Here is a 24,339-nt window from a genome sequence, read left to right on the forward strand (position 1 = left end):
ATGAACTGACACTAATGACGATGTCATCCTACCTAAACGTCAAGTATTGTAACGTTACACATGAAGATGTCCATATTAGCAGAGGTGAACTACTGTATCCTAATAATCAAATGAAACACAGAAGATAGAGGCAGTGAAACCCTACACATCCACCAAAATGTCTTCACACCAAACTTTTGAGAGGAGACGACCTTCTTAATGAGTGTGACAAATGAAAGATTCATGTGACAAAATGTGCTGGTCTCCACTCACAGGATCCATCGTCACACGACAGTAGGCACATGACCGTGTTCAGAGGAACTACAGCCCACAGTGGCTTAGCGGCAGAGCAGAAATGTTTCCGAGCCGGAGAGGAGATTACAAAATAAGTGAGCCTCTCACTTTCTGACCGTGATACTCTGTTTCCCTGGCGACGTGAGGCGGTCGTTCACGTTGTGGTCCGCGGTCAGTCAGGGTTTTACTCCCACCGTGTGTGTTTGTTGATCTGTGCAGAGGCAACTTGGGCCCAGAAGCAACTATACACCACTTTGCTTCATTTTATCAGAATGCGTCTGACAGAGGAGAAAATCGAGCTGGGACTCAAGGAGCAGGGGACGGTCAATCCTGCATTTGGGGTAAGTGACGTGTCATCTTTATTCTCTCCTCAGTTGGGCTTTGTGACACCCACAAAATCAAAGTGTCAAACACTTGTTGAGGTTTTAAGATAGATCAGTCAGGCAAATATCTTTATTATCATTATATATGATATGAAAGCTGTTTTTTTATTACTATAGTCTTGGTATTTACTTACTTACATGACAGCAGTAAGAGCTAAATGCAAGCCACTGTGGAATGTGAAACGACCAAAGTGTGAATGTGTTTCACGAAAGACGAGATATTTCAGAGGAATCGATTGCGTGGTTTTAAAGTATGTGGCAAATATCGGTCTTGACCTAGAAATGTTCTTTTATGAAACGCTAACCACGAAACAGAAACTGGATAAAGGATGTTGCAGCGGGGATGTGTGGTTTGTGTGAGAGTACGGTGAAAAGGTCAGGCTTCATGGGGCGCGCAAGTGTACACAGCTGAGCCCAGGGTTGATGCTTCCCCTTGTTTTCCTCCCGAAATCCCAAATGAACTGAAGAATTTGTAAAAATGGGAACACCAAACAAACAGCGTAGCTTCGTCTGCAGATGGGCGAACACGTCAGTCTGTCAACATCTGTAAAATAATGACGGCAAAGGAACGGAGGCGTCATTTATTATTATTATCCTTGTATTGTGTACCACCTGACAGTCCCATACAAAGGCCCAACATGAGACTTCTACCATACAATGAAGTCAAAGATGTTGATCTAGGATTTATACATTTAATAAATCGATCGAGCTTGCCGACTGTGACGTCCAGATTAAGTTTCTATAATTCATATCTAGGCTTTGAGTTTGTAATAATATTTCACAATAACCCCTTTAGAACTTTGGGCCCTGCTTTTCCTTCCTTCTTTACATTTACACTTAAGATTCATTTGAAACTAAGTCTACTTCTTGAAGTTGCCCGGATGTTTTTAGGCTATTTGGGCTATATGGGACAAAAGTACACTGACTTACAGAAATGTACAGCACAAAACAAAAAGGTGATAAGGTAATGGAGTCACTTCACTCTGTAGATGACACGTTACATGGTGCCTTTTTAAGATTTTTCCCAGTGTTTTCGAGCTAAAAACATCAATCGCATATAGCATGTGAGAAATCCCAACAGTCACTTCTTAAGGCTCATAATAGCAGATAACTATGATAACATGGAAGCAGATGAGGATGCATGTTGAGATCAAACAATTTCAGCAAATGCAGCAACCTGGTACAGAATGTCTTTTCTACCCGGACTACGTTTCGGACTCACCAGTGCAAAGCAATGGAATGGGAAAGCAATGTGTTCTTGGCATTCTTCTTGCTGTTTTTACAAGTGAGCTTTTGTTTGTCAGTGCAGTCCAGTGGAAGCTAATTTACGGTTTCAGGTATCAACGTAGGATGGAGGTTAAACTCCAAAAACAATGGCTGGCTTCAGGTAAAGCAAAACCCAAAAGGCTCTGCAGGGCTCACATCTCTTTTTGGTGGACACTGTCATAGGACAGTAACTCTGACCCTTGGTCTTTTACTCATTGTGAATGACTGCAAATAATTGACACAATTGAGAACATTTTACATGTTTGTGAGAAACCGTGCTAGAAGTAGCACTTATAGTCTCATACAATGTTGTTGCCAAATAGATTCATTGATAGAAAGGAATGCATTCATGGGGGGGGAACCAAACAGCAAAGCCATTGTGCTAACACAAGTATGTTGCCCCCCACAAACTGAAACTAATGGAGAATATGTAGCAGTATTTACAGCAAGGTAAGGGAATGTGTCTTACAATGGAAAGTAGTTGGTGTGACTGAATATGGCAAGAACTGTACACCTATTTGTTGCATGCATGGTTGTATGAAAGTGTGGAAATCAATACAACACAAACTCAGTCACCTTAGACTGGCCGTCTCACAGAGACCGGGACGCGGACAGAACCGCTCAGATTGCTGATCCTCCTCAGACAGGTCTTAAGACTTCAGTTTAAGTTTGTAAAGATGTAGAGAATTTTGCCAACATTTAAAATTCACAGTTTTAAATGTAGATTTGGCTAATGAATAGCATTTCTTGTACTGTAGGTGTCTACATCACAGTTCATGTGGAAGTTTGGTGGCTTGTTTTTACAGGTAAGATACACGTAGCTGCTATCGGCTTCATCAGCGCCTGAGTAGGCTTGACCTCGATGGCAGGTTAGATGCTGTTTGGGTGTGAACTTGGTTGTTGTTCCGGACAAAGTGCTCCTCCTGCCTCAAGAAAAAACACTTCAGTTACAGGCTACTAGGAACCAATCACATTAACCAATAATCAACTAGTATAAACCAGTAGTAAATAAGTAGTAAATAATACTACGAGGACCTTCAGAAAACCTCTCGTTATACTGCAGCAGGGTCTGACTGTCTGCCTTGCACAGTCCTGGTTCTGGTTCTACCGTGCCTCCCTTCCCGTCAGTGGGCCCAGCAATACATCCTGGGTCTCCAGCAGTATGGTGTCGGTGTTGGCCCCCAGCGGGGACCAGCGGAGCAGCGAGGCGAAGCTCCGCTCCTGGCTGGAAGTAGGAGCTCTCCACTTCCGGGTGAGGCCCTGCTGGAGACTGAGCTGAAGGAGTTTGTGGTGGACCTGCATGATTTTGTCTGATTTTGCATAGAATCTGACCCGCTACTTATGGAGGTCATAATCAATATTATCAATATGAAATTGAAACTGTATTATAACCGGTTTAAACTTTAAATTAAAAAAAATGAGATAACGGCCTAGAGGTGGAATAACCCAACTACTTTGGCCTCCAGATTAAAAGGTGAAAACATAGGAAGTAACTAAGTATAGTTTCCCCTTTTTCCTTTTATCTCTATTTCAAATATACGTATGACATTGCTGTGTTGCTTTGCATAATCATTACATTCTAACGCTTCATGGTCCATAAAACATAACACACATAAAAACACTGTATGAAGAGGGTTGAGGTGGTTTAAGGCTTTCAAATATCTCATCATTAGATTAAACAGCAATCCCAGTTTGAATCAGTATACAAATTCACAGATGCTGCCAACAGAGACGATCAGTGATCCGGAAACTAAAACACTTCCTGCTTCCTGCTGCATCACAGCGCCATTGAACCGGGTCTTTAGTATCCTTCTGTATACTTCACTGACTCGAAGAGGCTCTTGAAGATCATCCATGCAGCCAGCAAACCGATTGGTCCTCCCACGCTCAATTTATCCATCCATATCGTCACAGCTGTGGAGGGCACACATCTCAGCACATGACGCTGTGCCCTGAATAATCACTCTGCTGCCACTTTTAACTCCATATGTATCTACTGAGTACTTTTTTGGATTGATTTGGCTTCATTTTAGAAGAAAATAGTGTTGAGATTGGTGTTGTGCTGTGGTGACTTCTTTGCAAATAGAAAAATGAGCTGATTACCAATGTAATAAAGTCATTGTTTATGAATGTGTCTGCCATGTCACAAGATGCTTGTAGCATTGTTAATGTTTTGTAGTTATGTTTAGTCAGTCACAGCACTTAGGTTAAGGTTAGGGAAAGATTGTGGTCTTGGTTTAATACTGAAAAAGTTAAGTGTGACCTGAAGCAAAGGTGTTCTCTGTTGTGCTTTTGTTTGTCGACACCTAAACACAGACAGGACTCAGGACGTGATCCTCGGTCCCCGGAAAGTCCTCCACTTTTTACACTGACCATCCACCTTAGCCGCCTACAGTATAATTCACTTGAAGTATATTGAAACAATCAGACCTCCAGCTAGACTATCTAAAAAAAAAAATCTAAAATATACTTGAAACTGTTCGTTCCTCAAAGTAATTAGTTAGTTTTTTTTTAATTTACTTTGGTGTTAAAACTGTATTTCACAAACAAATGTCAAGTTACGTAACTCGTAAAACACAATGCACAAATAAATGCAGAGTGATATGTACTTTAGTGCGAGTAGTTACCACTAGATGGAAGCACCTCGCCATGTACTGGAGCAACCGACGACATACACCACCTGCTGAGAACTCTGCGAGTAAATCAAAGACGGAGAAGAAAAGCAGTGCAGATGGGTGCACATCTGTCATGTGACTCTCAGGGGGGACGGATGCAGTGGATGGGATGTCTAGAACAAGGAGTTTAGTGCCTATTGAATGTCAGATTTAACCTCTGAGACACAGAAGGACTCGACGGCTTCAGCATGGGGCTTTGTTTCTGGTTGTGGGACCCGGGTGTGTTACATGCTTACATTCACTAGGCTGGATATTATCTTGTGTGGCAGCTCTTAAGTGTAATAATTGCTGCATCCAGTGAGAAGGATGAACATAAGAAATACATTAAACATCCTATTATAGTGACAGGTTGACCAATGTAAGACCGTAGGTTCTGGTGTTGAGATGAACAACATCTTTGACCGGTGAAGTCTTTTTTTAAAGTAGTTTAAGAAGGCTGTTTAGGCTTAAGCCTCCCACACATTGGTAGTGGTAAACTGCTGGGTCGTTGGAAGCTCTTCCCTTGGTGTGGCTAACAAATTAAGTTGCCACCGAAGGAACCACTGACATAACGTTACAGGGGATGTAGATTGTTTCCCGAACTTTATACAACACAACATTAAAAAATGGTAACACGATCTCACCAGGAAAGGTAATGCATGGCAACATGTAAGTGGTCAAACGGGGCTACCAGATTTAGGAAAAGTTTAGAAAAGTTTACGGAACAAAAATCTTTTTGGTGACTCACGTCTTACCTCGTCTTGAGAGAGGAGCAAATTTCTCATCATGTGAATGCAGCGTTGGTGTTAAACTCTAGTGCTCTTTGAACTGACAAACATAATATTACTAGTGCTTAGTTTTAAAAGCCATTTTTAAAGTTATGTAACAGATTTGGTGGTAACATGTAAACTTGGCTCAGGGGCCAAATAAGGATGTACAGTACACAGGACAGGAACATAACCAATCAGGCGCTTTGTCGTTTCATCCAGGATTCAAATTGAGTTTGGCGAGAGGGACTCTGACCCACATAAAAGAGAGAAGCTTCTTCCAGTTCTGGTGCTCACTAATGACTGCATGCTGGAGGACCTCTCGTGGTTGCAGTGATGCACACTTTTTGAAGACATATTTTATTTACTGTTATATTGCATCATTGACTGCTGACTCCTCTCTCCTCTGAACCTGCCGGTAGGGGCAACAAGTCATTGACTACTGCTTCAGTTTGGACCATAGTCTGTATATAAGAGGTGGACGTCATCGTGACGTCACCCATTGGTTTGTGGACTGATGTTTTGAAGACTTGAGTTCGGCGATTTCACCATCTTGGATTACCATAATCCATCTTGGATTACAGTCGTTGCCATGTTGTTTTTCTCGCAACCGAAGAACAGAAGTTACCATATTTGGAATGCGGAGGAGTGACGTGGAAACGCCGTATATGTCTCTAGTAGCAACAGCAACCTGTCAATCACACTAAGCCCGCCCCAAAGCATACCCTGCTTTATGGTCTATTTGACCCTAAATGGACCATAATTTACTAAATGAACATCAAGCTGTATTGAAGAAGACTTGAAACCAAAGAACGAGAGCCACTCAGCCGCTTTTCATAGGGTAGCGAGAAAGTGAGAGACAGCGCTAACAGGGCTAATACATCTAACAGAGCCAAAGGCTAACAGAACCAAACACACAGCAGGACGGACAGTTTCTATTCAGGAGAAGTGTTAACAGTCAACATGAAGCGCTACACGGTGAACTGCAGTTTAGCTGCACAGAGGTGCGGACAGCCACATGGATTAAAATGAGAGCGTCTGACAGGCTTGCAGTCTCTAGACGGTGGGCCATCATGGTTTGCATTCATTCAATCCATCGTTACAGCAGTGGTCGTTGCAGACACACCTGGCGGAGATCTACGTGTGTCCGTTTCAAGCTATCATTTTGCATTGGCTGGATCTGTAAGCACGAGTCGCATGTGGATTTCGTTACATTTAGATGTGGAGTACAGAGACTCATTTGATGAGTTTGGTCCCTCAATTAAAGGTTGTGTTAAGGGCCTGGTAAAAAGCCTGCGACATCTGGCTTTTCAACAAGACTCGAATTTTTATGTGGGAAAGTCCTTTTGTTTTCCAAAACAAAGTCTATATGAATTGAGTAGTGCCATGGCTCTTATTTTGACAACTTAATGGACAGTACTGTTTCTGTCACATCAAGCAGATCCTTTCAGGTAGAAGAAGTAGTTGATGAAATATATGGTTTCAAGGTTCTTTGGTATATGAAAGAGGATATTGAGGTAAATCAATATGCCACATAAGTTATTTAGTCGACACTTTGACATAAAATACTTCAGATTATCACCACACATTTGTCACTTAAATGGGAACAGAAGCAGCTGTTGTCATCCTAGATAAGGGCACAGAGATCCAGAAGCCAGTGAATTTTCCCTGCTTGTTAAACCTGAACACAACTGAGTGGCTTACACACACTCATCCCTTCGATAAAGGTTGACTTTTCATACTATTGGTAGCTGCTGCGTAAGGTTTAGGAAATTCATAGCTTGTATTTTTAGTTGATTTTGGGAAGAAGTTGATAACCATTGCTATTCCTGGAGATGCAGACAGCAATACAGACAGCAAACACACATGCATACAGGGTTCAGTGAGTTGCTTCACCAAATATTTTCCATCAATAATTTAGTTTTTATGAACAATGGTGGTAAAATCAATTAGTAGAGGTGTGAATATTCACTGGCCTCATGATTGGATTATGATTCACCCGTCATCGATGGCATTTTACACTGCATGAATTAGCCTAGCGGCTAGTGGACTTTTTTTCCCCTTACTTATAGTTCTACTCCTACTAACAAGCGAGTACCCATTTAAGTGGAAGGTTTGACTTCAGGCACGGCTACAGCAGGTTTAAGTTTGTTCAATTCTTGTAAATGGGTTGTTCATAGTTCTTAATTGCCTGTTTAGGCTGCAGCGTTTGTTAGTGGCCTCCGCTGTCACTGCGGGGAAGAAAAAAAAAATCTTTCATCTGCTTTGTGTGTTGACATGAGAAGTGACCGCATGGACGTTGTTTCTTTATTTTACCTTGCCCTTATAAATGCATGACATTAGCTTGTTCTGTATATTTATAATTAAAAATACAAGCAGTACTCGTCTTTGTAATTGTCTCAGGCCTCAGTCCAAAAATATGTTGAAAAAAAGATCACAATATGTTTTTATTTAACAAAATATTCAGCTTTAATCCATGTTTTCTGTTTGTTTGTTTCATGTTTTTGTATTTTTTTTCACCACGTTTTTATATTTAGCTCATAAATAGCTCATAAATGAAGTCGACCGCTCTTAGTAAGAAGGACCACACTCGTTGCCTCTTCGTCAAATCCTCACATCTTCATTCAGCACCTTATTGATTGTAGAGAAATGCAAGCAAGTATAGGGTAGTGAATATTAGGGCTGCCGCCTCTTAGTCCATTAGTCAAATAATCAGTAATTTTGGTCTTCGTCGACTAATATTTCTTAAGTTGTTTAGTCGTTTTTTTATGCTTTATTTATGCTTTTTCATGCTGAATGACTCATTTCTGAGAAACTTATGAGCACATCTCTGGCTTTTGTTTTTCTTTGTCGAGAAAAAGTTCTTTGGGCGAGGACGGCCCTAGTGAATTACGATTAGCACCTTAAGAAGGATGCTATTGATCCCTGAAGTTGATCCTGATTTATGTTGCACTATGACATTTCCTTCCACTCGCTTTCAAGAAACGCATTAAAGTTTCTCTTATATAAACAAGAAGTTGGCTGTAATTCAACTTTCTACAGCTTCATCACCCCCATCTTGATAGGATTTGGGAGAAGGTATGTAGTTCACCTCACCTTCCACCAGCATACGGATGGATGTTCCAATCCGCACGTCATTGCTTACACTAACTCCGTTGGGTACGATCAATATTGGTGTCTGTCAGCTGAGCTGAACTAAACACACAGCTCCCCATAAAAGATGGAAGGATTTCCATGAACTGCCCTCAGTTTCAAATGCAAAGAAAAAAAGGTGTGCTCTGTGAGAGTCTCTGGTGAAGTATGCTCACAGCAACAGAGGGATTGGTTCAAAGGTATGCTTGTGTTGTCAGAAAAATGTGGGCCTGGGAGTTAAAGAGGAAAAGAGGGGTGAGACTGTGGCTAAGTGGATAGCAGGGCCGTCGTTCAATCAGAGGGTCGGCGGTTCGATCCCCAGCTCCGGCTCTGCTAGTCGCACGTCGATATGTCCTTGAGCAAGACACTTAACCCCAAAATTGCTCCTGTAGCTGTGCCTACGGTGTAGAAATGTGATATAATCTGAATTGTAAGTTGCTTTGGATAAAAGCATCTGCTAAATGACTGTAATGAAAATATAGTTTTTTATTTGATGTTGCTTGGATAGATGAACGTTGCTGAATTCTTTCTCTCCAAGGACAAAGACGGTGATGAACCGCCACAGCTGACCATGGACATCGGAGAGCCGCACACGGAGGCCCTGGAGGAGACCGTGGACAAAGGTTCAGACTTGGTCTACTCCATCAATGACCGGCCGCCGTGGTACCTCTGCATTCTGCTCGGCTTCCAGGTAACTTCATCTCATGCCTTGTTCGGTCCAGTGTGATAGTGTGCGTTGTAGAAGTCCTCTATAAACTGAACATGAACATAAACTTTTAACACTACATGAAGTTATTTCATTCATTACCAATAATATTAGTATAGTAATTAATTAGTATAGTATTAATAGTAATAGTATAGTAGTGATTAGTGGATGTTTAAATATTATGCATTGGGGTGAAAATTTGTATCTTGATTTGTGAGATTAGCTAATTTTTTCTAATGATCAAATAACAATATTGATTGTAGAGAAATGCAAGCAAGTATAGGGTAGTGAATATTAGGGCTGCCGCCTCTTAGTCCATTAGTCAAATAATCGGTCAGCCCTAGTGAATACGTACGATTTATTGAGCTGAAAGCAACTATTTGAAATACCTTTAGGAAATAAATTATTCCGCTACCTTTCAGTAAATGGTTCCATGTGTTAAACAACAGTATTTTATTGTCAAGTTACTGTGATACCTTCCTAATTGCTGTAAAAACAACAGCCAGGGAGCTTCGCCTGTGGCATTCCATCAAACTTGGAATCTCATTTGATTAACGGGGCTCATTCCTCGTTTGGAGAGGCAGGTCCTTTTTTGGACAAAGACAAGATGTTGGAGTGGATTTCTTTTCACCATCTGCTTTTATTTAACAAGACTCTTGATTTATTGAGTTATTTATCAGCATCTGACCAACTTTTAACCTTCAGCCACACCATTTAACACCCACGCTTACTGTTGACTTCTCCCTACCAACTACCCCATGGTGTTGTCACTACTTCACCAAGCTTCCTGCCCCACTTGTGGGACGTGGACGAGCGAATGTCGCTTTGTAGCATGACCGTCACATATGGCTGGTGTAAGGCTATAGGCTAGTTATTGTCAAAAAATGTCTCAAAGACTTCAAACCAACACTCAACACCTTCTGACTTTCCTTCTGTGTCTCTGGCACTAAACCCCCAAATCAATTAGTTCCTACTGAAGACGTAATTCTGTAAAAAAAACAAAAAACAGGTCAACACTATATAGTTTTTTAAAAAGCACAAATGATTTTCTGAAATATCTTGGCACTGTAGTTTTTAGCAAACGTTACACAAACAGGAGTGAATAGTGTATTTGTCAGGGACTGTTGTGTGTCACAGAATAATACAAATGTGGGGTTTTGTGGTAAGAAACACGGGGAAAAGATAAATTCATTAAGTGTCACCTTGTAGTTTAAACTATGTAAAGAGGAGCTTCTGTCAATTTGGGATTAACATACATTCCCTGGAGATTATTGTACGGTTCTGAATGCTGGAGAATGACACAAGAAGATCTCAACAGACTATCAACCTTCCACACCAAGAGTTTAAGGCGAATTCTGCACATTTTCTGGCCAAACACCATTTCAAATGAAGGACTGTATGACAAATGCCAACAAGAATGCATGGAGACCATCCTAATGAGAAGAAGATGGAGATGGATAGGACATGTGTTGAGAAAAGACCCTGGTAATATTACAAGAACAGCCTTACATTGGACACTAGAAGGGAAATGAAAAAGAGGCCGACCAAGAAACACATGGAGAAGAACTGTGGAGAAGGAGATGCAGAGCCTAAACCACTCATGGGGCACCATCCAGCGACTCGCCCAGGACAGACGGGAGTGGAAGACTTTTGTTGCTGCCCTACTTGCCAGGAGGCATAAAGTACAATGATGACTGGAGATGAACTGTGGCCTTTTAAGCAGCCTTCTTCCTGAAGGAAGCCTCCTTCCAGTTTCCTGTCATGGAACTGACCATAGGCATCTCCATCTGATTTATGGGAGTGGTAGGTTTGAAAATAGCCCCATAAATCTGCTCAGGCCTATTGACATCTCCCTTGAATTTCTTTTTTCCATTCATCCAAGTTCTCCTCGATGAATGGAAATCTGTCCTAAACTGAACTAAACCTCAAGATGGCACACAAGAAAACATTCATATGTATACATTTTACAAAAAAATCCCCAAATCTAAACCTTTTCATCTGCCTCCACAGCATTACATCCTCGCGTTTGGGGGCATCATTGCAGTCCCGCTGATCCTGGCCGAGCCCCTCTGCATAAAGGACAACAACGTCGCCAAAAGCCAGCTCATCTCCACCATATTCTTCGTGTCGGGTTTATGTACACTACTGCAGACAGCTGTCGGTACCAGGTAAATCCCCCTTATTGTCTCACTGAACCAGTGAACTGGGAGGTACCAGGCCTCACGGAGATGTTGACTTGCACTTAAGAAGATTTACACATACAGATGTGAGAACCTCCTCTTCGTATTCAAAGCCCCGTGTTTTAAGATTTACAGGAGGTACAAATTGAGGGAATGCCCTGGTTAAGAGATGGAGGGAACTCTAGTTTATTACCATTTCTACACACCTTTGACCTGAATGATTTACACTGCTGATGATAAGGACAAAGAGGTATTTAAACCTAAAATGTATTGAAGATTACATGACACTTGCCCGACATACACGGCCTCCTTGCAATGGTCCCGTGCTGGTTTCCGAACCTTCATGTGCACCCAAAACAGTGCTGAGCTGTATTTGCAACAGCCTGAAGATCAACTCAGCTAATGCAGAGACTCCGGTGGTGGTTGATGTGGTGTTAAGTGCGGTGAGTCAGTCCACCGTCGGGCTCTACGTGACACTAACAGTGGAAGTGAGATTTATCCTTCAGGATGAGTTCCTCAAAGCCTTTCTCCAAAGTTTACACGGCTTATTTTGTGGCTTTCCTTTCATAATAGAGATTTGCTAAATCCTGGGAGCTGTTTGGCGCTGTTAGAGGAAAATCCTTCTGAAACCGATGCATCAATCTCTATGCCTTACAGTGCAGCTGTCACCCACACATACTATAGAGTACAATACAGTACAGGGCGCCACACACACCTTCCTGCCCCCACTGCTGTAATAGTAAGCCTGAGCGAATTGCAAATGCTTTAGTTTGAGTTTTCCGCCTGCACAGTTTGGCAAAAGCTTAAAGAGCCAAACGTGGAATCCCAGCAAACACTTTAAACATTAAATGATAAGTTAATTTTATTTTTTTTAACTGTGCTATGAAGGTCTTTTTTAAACAAGGGAATAAAAGGATAAAAACACAAAGACATACAGACAAAAGTTTGTAGAAATATATACGCTGCAACACAAGAAAAAGAAAATAATCCACATTATTTCATGCATTATTAATTATAATTTCCATCAGGGTTAGTCAATATTGAAATTCCCCTACTGACGATATTGCTGAAAGAAAAATAACGATACAAATGAGAGTAGATTCATATTATGAGATCACCGGCCTCCACCTTCTCTACCTCTCTCTCTCAAACCAACACACCGTGAGCGATGCGGCGCTATGTCCTTGTCTCTGTAAGTATCTCAGTCCTCACTCTGAAAGCCAAAATGATTACCATTCTCAGCTCTCCTTTCAAGCTTGCTTTGAACAATTCCAGGTCATCCTAGTCGGCAGAGACCTGACATCATGTGGTCCAGGGACCTCTGATCTTTAACCCTGTCACCTTACTCACTTGCAGGTTACCGATCCTCCAGGGTGGAACATTCAGTTTCATCACTCCGACCCTGGCCATTCTCGCTCTCCCCAAGTGGCAGTGTCCAGCCCCACAAGCACCTGTGACGCTGTCCATGCAGCTGCAGAACAGTACCAGCCCGCTGCAAGATGGAAATTCCGATGAAGTCTGGATGTCACGAATGCGTGAGGTATGTCAAATACTTACTTGAGCCAGAGGAGGATTTTCAGCACCTTCTGTGCCCTTACATTGGAGGTGACCAATCAGTCGCCTAAGCAGCGCTAATTCATTTAAAGGGAATGAAGAAGGCTGTGTATCATAGTCTCAATTCAAGAAATTTAATTGCTCAGTTACCTTTTCTTTGCACATACACTGCAGCTGGCGGTAAATAATAGCTGTAACCTGCTTATTGGTTATCGTTGCAGGCTTGTTATGCACTTCAACCACAGCAACCCTGCATGCAAGGCACTAATCCTGTTGCTTAACGGTTGGACTGGAAACATAAATCCAGAGATGTGTGGTTAAAACCCCAAAGGGGAAATAAATTGTAAACCCCCTCAAAAAAATACAATAGGCATAACACAACTTAAAAAACTGGACATTTGGGATCAAACACCTTCAAATTGTGTTCAAATGCTAATATGTTTAGTAAAAACACAGAAATGTGGGTAAAATATATACATGTGGGTCAAAAAACTGTGTTGAAAATGCCAAATTTCTAAGAAAAAGTTTGGTACATTCAAATAAAACCCTTCATTTTTTTAATCGTTCCAGAAATTTAGGTTTAGTTTTAATCAAAAAGTAATAATAATAAATATTCCAAAGTCTCTTCAGTAATAAATCATTATTCTCATAATTATACTTTATATACTCAATTTCCATGATATTAGATATGTATTAAATTGCTGTAACAGAGCTCTGTTCACAGTTTTGCACAAGAAATCGTTCCCCTGAGGGAAAGTCAACATGCATGTGTATGTGTGTATGTGTAACTTCAAGTTAAAATGGAATGGGTTAGAGGCCAATAGAATACTAAGGGGACGATAAGTGAAACACAACTACTGCTTTATGAAACAGACAACATACATTTATTTACAGATAATGAAATAAAGTTCACATAACTCTAACATTTTATCTTTTCACCCTTAGATCTGCATAGTGAAACAAAAAATAGACCTTTAAAGGTCAATAAATACATGTTTTTCTTTTTATTCAGAGCTCAGTTACATCCAATACCAAATCAAAAGGAAATGAAATCAAAATGTTTTAGAGTATGCAGATACATAGCAAGATCTTGCAGTCATCTTTTATTATTATTTTTTATCACGGTTATTGTCTTCCAAAATGTCCACCGAACAGAACACAAGACATGCCTGTGACTAGAAAACTAAATTTCACAAGGCGATGTTTCTGGGAGCTATAATATTTCACGACTCTCAAAATCACATATCACAAATTGTTTTTGTTTTCCATTCACAGTAGCAAAAAGCATTAAAGCTAGTTTAAAGTTATTATAAGTTTAAATATACCTCCAGGAACAACATTGGTATGCTATGTGTTGCACAGTCAAGTACCAACAACCCGGCATCTAGCTCAATTGTGTCCTTCTTGCCTCGTCCACAGATCCAGGGGGCCATCCTGGTGTCCTCTCTGCTCCAGATCGTCCTGGGTTTTTCGGGGCTGGTGGGTCTCGTGCTGAAATACATCGGCCCGCTGGCTATCGCTCCTACCATCAACCTCATCGGCCTGTCGCTGTTCATTGAAGCTGGGAAGAAGTCTGGAGGTCACTGGGGAATAGCTGCTCTGTGAGTGGATGGTGTTTTACACCGCTGCATTGCACAAAATATACAAACATATATTTGTAGTGGAGGATATATTTATGAAGCACATGAGCCTGTCGATAACTTTTTTGTGTTGGGCAATTTATCGTATCAGAAACAATTGCGACAAACAATATTATTGCCATTTTATATTCAGTATTAAATATCCTAAACTCTCGGGCTCTGTTAACAGAACATGTGCAACATCTGCGTAATGCCCAAGTATAATAATGGTTGGGAAAACCCTACTGTTTATTCTGGCAACATGTTGGCAAAAATGTTTGTGCCATTCTTATGTAAACATGTTAACACAACTGGCAATATCGAGGTCAGCAAAAATAATCAAAGTCATTTCCATATATAGTACGATAAGTTGATAGCGCCCAAATGATCGAGATCATGTCCGTATATCGTATGATAAGTCGATATTGTAAAAATGATCAAGGTCATGTCCATTTATCGTAGGATAAATCAATGGCATAAAAGCGTCTGGGGTAATGTCCATTTATCGAACAATAAGTCACGTAGAAATGACCGAGGTAATGTCCATTTATCGTAGAATAAGTCACTTAGAAATGACCGAGGTAATGTTCATTTATCGTACAATAAGTCACGTAGAAATGACCGAGGTAATGTCCATTTATCGTAGAATAAGTCACTTAGAAATGGCCGAGGTAATGTCCATTTATCGTACAATAAGTCACGTAGAAATGACCGAGGTAATGTCCATTTATCGTACAATAAGTCACGTAGAAATGATCGAGGTCATGTCCATATATTGTACAATAAATCAATACTGTAAAATGACTTAGGCCTTGTTTGTTTATCATAGGATAAATCAATGGCGTAAAAACGTCTGAGGTAATGTCCATATATGGCACAAAAAGTCATCACGTCAAAATGGTCGAGGTTATGTCCATATATTGTACGATAAGCTGATATAGTGATCATATGTGTTGTAGTTGTATATGTGTGTGTACTTTAATGTACTCTCAGGTATACAAATGAAAGGAAAAACCAACAAAAAGTTCTTATTACCTTGTTGTTCCACCACGAGCCTCAGGAGCTTCAATTTGTCTGTGAACCTCACTGACTGGATGAACACCATTCTGCCAAAAGATATTCCCTCCTTTTGTGTTCTTATGATGTCACCTGTCCAAGTCCAAAATCCCAGACTTTTGTTCAATTGGGTTGAGATCTTGGTATTGTGATATGTGATATTATGATATGTGATATTATTATGATATCAAACTGTTCAGAAACACTCAATCCTCAGATTTTCACTTTAGTTTGTCATCTGTGTCTGAGGCTCTATGTAAGATTACACGTAGGATTAATGATAAAATTGCAATACACGATTGCAATTGCAACATATCTCTGGCATTTACAAATATAGTACAGTAAGATGAGACATAGAAATGCATGGGAACCTAACAGCATTACTGGAAACAGACTTCTAATCTAATTTCTGTGCTTCTGTGCACCAAAACATCTTCATTCATCTCGATAACTCATCGTCTGTTTTCCACCCACTTTGTTTCTTTATCAAAGCCGTCATGGCCACAATTTAAATCCACCAAACCTCCACAGCGACTGCTGCTGCAGCCCACTGTTCCATATTAATGCTCCTTTGATTTACTTTTGCTCCTGACCCGTCCAACCCCATGAAAGATGTCTTCATTTACCGCCATCACACGCTGCCACTAAAGTCATTACATAGAGCCATCCTTGCGGGTTTTAAAAGGTTTTAAAAGGTTCAGCACATCCACCTCCCGGTGGTGGTAATCAGTCAGACATCCTTCTAAGCCTCAGTGCACTAGCCCCCACCCAGCCAGCAGTCCCTTTGCAGGATAACCAGCAGCTTACAGGCGCAGAGACACAGACATTCTCAACACTCCCAGCATACACACACACACAACGAACACAACCTGTCCCGTTTTAACCAAACCCTTGAACGTTTTGTCGGTTTCATTTGGGCCGGAGTGAAAGCTGTTAATTAAAAAAACCCTAGTGCGGACCAACAACAGAATCGAGACCGCTTCAAGAGGTAGCCCTCGGTCCGCTATACTTTGTCAGTTCATTAACTGCATTAAAAAGTATGTGAACACAATCCCAGGGTAATAAACCCCGTCGTACACAGCCGTCATCTGGGAGCGTGCAAAGGGCCGCAAAGCCTCTACTCTAGTCACTACTCATAACATGTGGCCGATTTGCAGTGTAATGATACTGATAATGCTTATTACCAAGTATTAATCAAAGAACATGAATATACACATCTGGAGCATTAAAGTGCTGCAAACACGTCACTGACAGAAGTGTTTGCAGCACTTTTTAAAGTCACCCCACGTGGGCTCTGACTCTCCAATCGTTGACTTCCTCTTGTGTGTTTGTTTGTAAAAAGTCAGTGTGAACAGGAACCAGGCCGGAACTAAAATGCTACAATGTTTAATATTTTTCCTTTTGTCCGCACCAATTGATCCCTTCAGGTGTGAAAGCGCCCTCAGTCCATTTTTTCTAAAACATGATCAATATGATCAACCCTACGGCCGCAGCTTGTGAAAAACTTTGTTTGACGAATGTCCAGAGCAGTATTACGCTGTATATTACTCGCTCGCTGTTGTACTATATTCCAAAATGCACTTGATTTAATGCAAAGATGTGTTACTTAGCAGGACTGTATCACAACGTGAAAAGGGAAAGCTCTGTTGACTTCATTTTAGGTAAGAAGTCTTGCTACGAAAGCTCTGTTTATATAAATGAGAGTGCAATAAGTATATTTTGCCCCTAACATCAATGAATGATCATGAAGAATAATGATTATCAAAAAAGTACCATAAACATGCAGCCCTAATAGTATGTATTATTGATATCATGGTATACATACAGTAATAACAATACAGAGTGGGGCTTTTATTCTGAAAACACTGCAGGAGACCTTAGGAGTCGAGGAGCTCCACATTCTCACAAATTAGGATATCACATCACCGTCTCCCGCATCTTTCCCCTCTCGGGCATCCTGCCGTTTTTCTGCTCTTTCATTCAAGATCCATTACGGTTTCTTAGAATCTTTTATTTTTTTTGTCCAAGCACATTTATTTTCCTTCAATATGTTCAAGACATAGACCGATTTTGCTCTTTATGTCGAGCTGACAGATACAGCTTTTTTTTTGTTTACCTCCAGCAACTGTTTCTGGTAGACGTCTCCACATGCTGCAGACTCTCCCATTGAAACAACATGCACCATGACACTGGCATCGGTCCAGAACGGCATTTCATGCAGTGTGCAGTGTTTTCATGCACAGCGTGAAGTGCTTCACGGGCAGCATGAGATCCCATTCAAAGGCAGGGAACTGAGTTAATAAGTATTCTACATTGTTCGATTCACTAATTTTATGCTAATTTTATGCTTAGGTGACCCGCTGTTTGACATGGCATGTTTTCACTGGCTGTGAGCTTTCCCTTGCTAAGACGTATAGAAGCATAGCATGTCAAAGCAGATTTACACTAGTAGCTGTGCGCGGGGGCCGGGCCTTTGGGGAAACTACTGCGAGTGAGGCATTCTTACCTGTCTTGTCTTTTCTTACAGCACGGTGTGTCTGATCCTGCTGTTCTCTCAGTATCTCAGCAAAGTCAACGTCCCCATGATCGCGTACAAGGATAAGAAGTGGAAGGTTTTCCAGTACCCTCTCTTCAAGCTCTTCTCTGTGAGTTGCCAAAGTTCTCCGGGTCTCATGCGTTCTGCTTCTCTTCTGTCATGGAAAAAAAACATACAATTTTAGTTTCAGCTCCATGTTTGTCCCATAAAACCTGTTTATAACATCCGTGCCTCGCTTCAAAACCATAAATGTTAATATACACTGCGAGGAATCATCCAGCATTAAGCCAAAGTCTGCTCATAACGTGCAGTGACCGTGTGGATCTTAAAAACATGTGTATATGTTTCTAATTCAAAGTGTCCAAATCAAAGATATCCATATATATATATATATATATATATATATATATAAAATAAACCATACATAATAAACATAAACTTCACTACTTGAAATCAGATGCATTATACAGAGATATAGCTAAAAGCTATTTTTCATCCTCAGTCAGATAATTAAGTCAGAAAGAGTGCTAGATTATAATTCTATATTCAAAACAAGTACAACTTGATTTTTTTTTTACAATGTAAGTAGTCTTATCTCCGTTCCTGAAGCATCTGTGCAGATACTGTTGCTTTCATCTTACATGCCAGCGGAAATAAAAATAATGCGTCCATAAACTGTGGAGCTGAACATTTTTAGAGGTACATTAAAACCTTCTCATTCCTGCATAATTTGCCTAAAACGCCTATCAACCACATACCCAAAGTAAACTGACAGCTCTTATTGAACCATTGGGAGTACATGTATGGTTTTAGTCTTTATTGAACGGCAACACTCTGAAGTTTCTTCACAATCAGTCAGAATCACTGTAAGTGCTACTAGCATTGAGCTAATGCGTTTTCAGCACAGTGAAAGAGAAGCATTTTACTTCCGCCTAGATTTGTTTTGGCCAACAGATGGCAGCAGCTATCTATGGCTGGGACTGACAGGCCTGAAAAGACAACACTATGTCACCATGGAGCTATGGTATCTGGTATAAGTTATAAATGACAGAAAATTAATATTTTACACGTGGTTTACTAAGAGTGCTGCCGCTTAAAAACACATCTGGATAAACTACGTGTCCGAAATTGGAACTACAGCTTAATTATGTCCATGTATGGTTAACTATATCATATTTTAACCATTGTTAACTTTCACAGATTCTTGAAAATTCTCGTGAACCGGACTTTTATCTTCATACTCTGTCCCAGTTACCTCACTCACGGTTTCAATTGCAGTTTTGAAAACTTTCCCAGCATTCAATCTGATAAATCTGCAGACCCCTGGCTTCGTAATTTCATTGGCTATGTGGAGCCTGAGTTTGAACAGGATCTGGTGCGATTGGCTCGAGCTTTACCCAAAGAAGAGAGGCGGGCATTGTCTTTCAAAGCGGACTCTCGTAGGCTGTTCCAGACTGTGGCCGGGCTATAGAAGCTCCTATTGGGTCAAATGAGGTGTCAATCTAACCGGCGGAATGCAGGCTCCATTTTGCGATCAAAATCTCCGTTCTGTTTACATAAAAAGTGAAATTATGCCCGAAATATGATCGCGAGTTATCATATCTGCTGGCTATTTTTGGAGTGCTTGTTTGACAGAGACGTTAACTGTACCTGCTGTTGTTATTGTATCTTGAAATGGTTTGCATAAATCGTGGGATGAGGTACAAACAAAAACTTTATAATAATTATAATTATATTTTTTATTATCACAAATATACCAGTCAATGTGACTGAGATAATTACATTCAAATGTATGAAGAAATTCAAGGATCATTCATTGCAATGCAACACAGGGCGGCACAACGAAATGCAGCAGCAGCTCATTTGCAACACAAGAAAAACACGACAAACACAACAAAACCAAAACAGTAATATAATAATAACAATACATTTTATTTATAGAGTGCTTTTCAGAATACTCGCAGTAGGGCATTACTGTAGTGCAGTTATTTTAGCTCTGCATCAGGAGGAACGTCAACAGCAGCAACAACAAAAAAAAGATCTCTGGCAGATAATATGGCCGACATCTTCACATTAAGAATTCGACATCAGGGAAACGTTGTCCATCAACTCTGACTGATGTTTGACCACCAAGACTCACGAGTCCACCTCTCGTCCCACCAGAGTCCTGCACTCCGTCCTGCCCTCCGTCCGTCTTAGTGCAGCCTGATCCTGCATGACTTTAGACGCTTTCCTTCAAAGTCTTTTGTTTTCTTTAGTGGGTGGAACTTCAGTCTTTCATGACTTCTGAGTGCTTCAAATGTCCTCTGACTACAGTTTTAAACTGACAGGTAGAGATCATCTGCGATGATAAAGCAACACAGAGAATGCGTTTGTTTTTCTTAACCTGAATTCATTAAGGATGGGTTTAGTTTTTTTAACCGCCCTGCTTCATTCACGCAGTGACAACAACCGGTCGCTGTCAATCAGAACTCGGCGGATACGTACAAAAGTAATTTACACTGTGACAAGAGATTAAGACACAGATGTTGACTACAGAAGAATCCTTTCCCATCATTAAACACTTATTTATTTTCTGTTAAACAAGCGTTGCCAGCAGCCTGAGGGTTTTTCGGCTGTGCTTTGAAGCTCCTGGGTGTGAATGTGTGAATGATTAGAAGTATGGTGCTGAAAGTAAACATGCTACTAAAACGCAGACTCCAAAAAACAATAAAGGTTTAAAAAGATTAACAAAAACATCAAACCGAATGCAGAAGCTCCTCCAGAGAACTTAAAGGCCTCTGAGTCACCTTTTTCTCAGGGTTGGAATGCTTTGTGTATGGCAGCGCTACACATTTTGGCAGAAGGACTCACAAGCCTAAAAAACAAACAACAAAACCCTAAAGGTCTCTCCATCTTACAGTAAACAAGGCTTTTCATCAGTGTTTATTTTCTATCGTCAAATGAAGCCACACAAAGAATGGAATGCGGTGCTTTCTAGTGTGAAGGAGTGACACGCGGCATTATATAGCAGCATAGGAAGATCCTATCCACTGTACGAGGTTAGCCAACTCCCAGTAGAATATACAGCGTCTTGCCAAGTCCTCATTCATCATTAAGTAGTCAAATGATGCATGAAATACTCTCGTACTGAAATGTGTAATTTATAGTTTGAATATGAAGCTGTTATGGATTGATATATCTTCCTATTTGATCCTTTAGGTTAAGATGTAATGATGACAGAAATCCAGGAAACTGAAGCACATTCTTTTCTCTGCCCCCGAGCTACTGTTCGACACTCCTTGAAGAGTTCTTCACAACTCTTTGCTCCCACGATCTGAAGTCTAGGCCAGTGCCCAAGGCGTGTTGAATGAAGACGTAAAAATGAAATGCGAGAAACTAGCGAAATCAGATTGTGCTGATAATCCAAGACAGGGTTGTTGAAAACATCGTCATATTTCGTGCTGTTTGAATGATGCAATAGCGGAGTTTGTTTGCGAGAACCTGTGCTCCACGCGATCCTTCCTGAGCTAATTTATTGGTGGCGGATTGACGCTCAACGTGACGCTCGGCATGTGGTTAGTATTCTCACAGAATGTTAATGTTGGTGGAAGTTCCATTTCAGTGCACTGAGACGCTTTGTATCTGACGACAAATCCTAGGCTTTGTTCGGGATGTGCGGCGCCTGGCTGGTCTGCTTCTTACTGACCATCTTTGACGTCTTCCCCACAAAGTCCGATGAGTACGGCTTCTCCGCCAGGACCGACATCAGCCTGGACGCCGTGAAAAACTCCCCTTGGTTCCATGTGCCTTACCCAGGTGAGTGCACAAATATCATGTAGCCAATCAATGATGAATAACAGCACAAAGTCAAAAAGACAGCAAGCAAAACAACTTAAAGTCAAATGAACAACAATGACAATAAAATGATATAACTAAACAAACATTAAGAGACAAGAAGCGGCTCCAGGTATTCAGTCACATCACCAATACAAGATTAAAAAGAGACGCTATCTGTTTGGTGCGCTTTGGTGATCTTTTATATAATCCAAGAAGGGTTTCCACATCTTGTTAAATGTTTTACTCTTTTTCCTTTTAACCAATACGCTATCTTCTCTGAACTATTCGTTTAAGAGAGCCACATTCCATCGAGACCACTACATCTGATTTCCATTGCCAGCAAGTTTTTTTGTGAGCTTCATCACCTGGACATTTTTAAGGTTGTATTTAGTAAAGTTACTCAATAAATAAGTCTCCGGGTCCAATAGAAAGTCAACACCATGGATACTGGATTGGGTGTCACATACGCTCTGCCGAAACCTCTTTTGTTTCAGGCACTGCCAGGTGGAGGGTAACAATGTTCCCTCTTCTAGGCCACATCTAAAACAAAGGGGAGAAATATTGGAGTTGTATTTGTGCAATGTATATGGAGTGATTGTATCAGTCTATACCCCCATCCTCATAGCGGTGTTCTCTGTACCTTTCTCTATAATAATCTGAAGTTACTTCTCTGACAGATCGGTGGTAGCAGTCTATTTCTCCACAAACTGGTTTTAGAGTAGAGGAATCCTTCTTGCCTGAACAGTTCATGCAGTTTGTACCAAATTTGAACTGACTGAATGATAAAGAGGATGATAAAGAGGTTACCTGTTGTAATTTTAATTGACAAATGGCATACTGTCATTTATACTTGTATACAGGATTCATTATACAATAACTATGGATATCAGTGCTGCCCCAACTCCTGCAGTGGCTGCGCCAATAACAAACAATCTGACAGGTATCGTGTCGTAAATGTCAGGGTTCTCTCAACAGTCAAATTTGTCTTTGATAAACTTCCAAAACTCAAACAGGATGCTCTGCAGCTCAGCTGAGGGTTGCACAACTGCTCTTTAATGACCCGCCAAAACTTCACAGAAGCTCTCGGAGAATTCCTCCAGTTTAGTGTCGAAATGAGATGATGATGATAGATCAAATAAATGTTTTTTATTACCACACTGGGACTAGAAATCTCCTGCCAGAGAGTAGGCTGTCTGGCAACAACTCGTGTAGGGTTTCAAGGAACACATGCTGCTGTTGTAATAATTCTACATCTTTTGGACTGATTGTTTAAACCGATCCCGTCTCGGTTGTTCAACTTATGACAGTGAGGTAAATAAAGCTTCTTTGTTCTGGCAAAATGCCACATTGTCTGTCAAAAACAATCTATGGATTTTGGGTGTATTCGTAAAAGTGGCTTACAGGGTCAGTTTCTTTATTTATGAATGTTAAGGGAAAAGCCAGTTTTATGACCTTTTGATTATTTGCACATGGCAACTGTTTGCAAACGGGTTCTTCACTCGGACCCTGTAATCCACGTTTTAACCAGAAAACAATCTACAGTGACAACAGGAACAACTGTGCCAATTAAATAAATATACAAAACCTTTTCTATAAAAGCAGACTCAACATCTTCCCTGTTGTCAAACTGGTAAAATGTCTGTTCAGTTCTTTTTCCAGGACATTCTGTTATTCATTGTGCATAAACGGATGTGGAGTAAGCCTATTTAAAATACAATAAAACAGTCAAATAAACCAAAAAACACTCGAATCCTAATATGAACCCAAACCCCTTCTAACTATGCGTGACATAACGTTTATAAGTGATCATGTATGTATGTTTAATCATGCGTGTCTTGTGTGTGACTGCATGTTTCTGCAGGCTTTCGAAAAGGTTCTGTATTTGATCCATGAATCAGAAAAATGTGATAAAAGTATCCGCATCATCAACCGAAGAGGTTGACGCAGCATACGTGTGTGCTTTAAAGGTCACGTTCAACATTATCTCCTTTGACACCTTCACGTGTTGATGCCTCACAAATAACAATAGGCAAATAAACTTTCGGCTAGGTTATGATAGCATCATATTCCTCTGGGAATGTAGTTTCTGCGATGACGCGCATCGAAAGAAGAAAAGCGTCAGCATGTCGGCATGTCGGCATTACACAATACACGTCCTTCAGCACATAGCAAACAAACAGGGCAGGGAGGGTTACTTTAAACATGTGTTGCTGTACAATTACTCGTCAACTGTTGAAAATATAATCAGTAGCCTAATCCAGGCATCACAAAAAAGACGAGAGTAAGGGTGCCCCCACGGAACTTGGTTCAAATCTGCTATCGGTACTTTAATTAAAAGTTACGGAGTGAGATCTCCCCGTCTCAAACCTCCTCTCTGTCCCTGTCTCTGTCTCT

At 40.7% G+C, this 24,339-nt stretch overlaps 1 protein-coding gene across 1 annotated transcript in view; it reads left to right on the forward strand.

Moving 5' to 3' along the window:
- The first annotated feature begins 292 nt into the window (after positions 1–292).
- The window catches only part of LOC116396170 (solute carrier family 23 member 2), a 34,853-nt gene continuing 10,806 nt past the window's right edge, over positions 293–24,339 (forward strand). Inside the window, exons 1-7 of the mRNA XM_031870604.1 lie at positions 293–614; positions 9,014–9,166; positions 11,192–11,349; positions 12,718–12,901; positions 14,335–14,516; positions 18,118–18,235; positions 21,768–21,924. Of these exons, the coding sequence (XP_031726464.1) occupies positions 546–614; positions 9,014–9,166; positions 11,192–11,349; positions 12,718–12,901; positions 14,335–14,516; positions 18,118–18,235; positions 21,768–21,924 (1,021 nt within the window). The 5' untranslated portion in view covers positions 293–545. The remainder of the gene's footprint in view (positions 615–9,013; positions 9,167–11,191; positions 11,350–12,717; positions 12,902–14,334; positions 14,517–18,117; positions 18,236–21,767; positions 21,925–24,339) is intronic.

Source organism: Anarrhichthys ocellatus, unplaced genomic scaffold (genome assembly GCF_004355925.1).
Source record: "Anarrhichthys ocellatus isolate YVR2014 unplaced genomic scaffold, GSC_Weel_1.0 scaffold2, whole genome shotgun sequence".
In the NCBI taxonomy this organism is placed as follows: Eukaryota; Metazoa; Chordata; class Actinopteri; order Perciformes; family Anarhichadidae; genus Anarrhichthys; species Anarrhichthys ocellatus.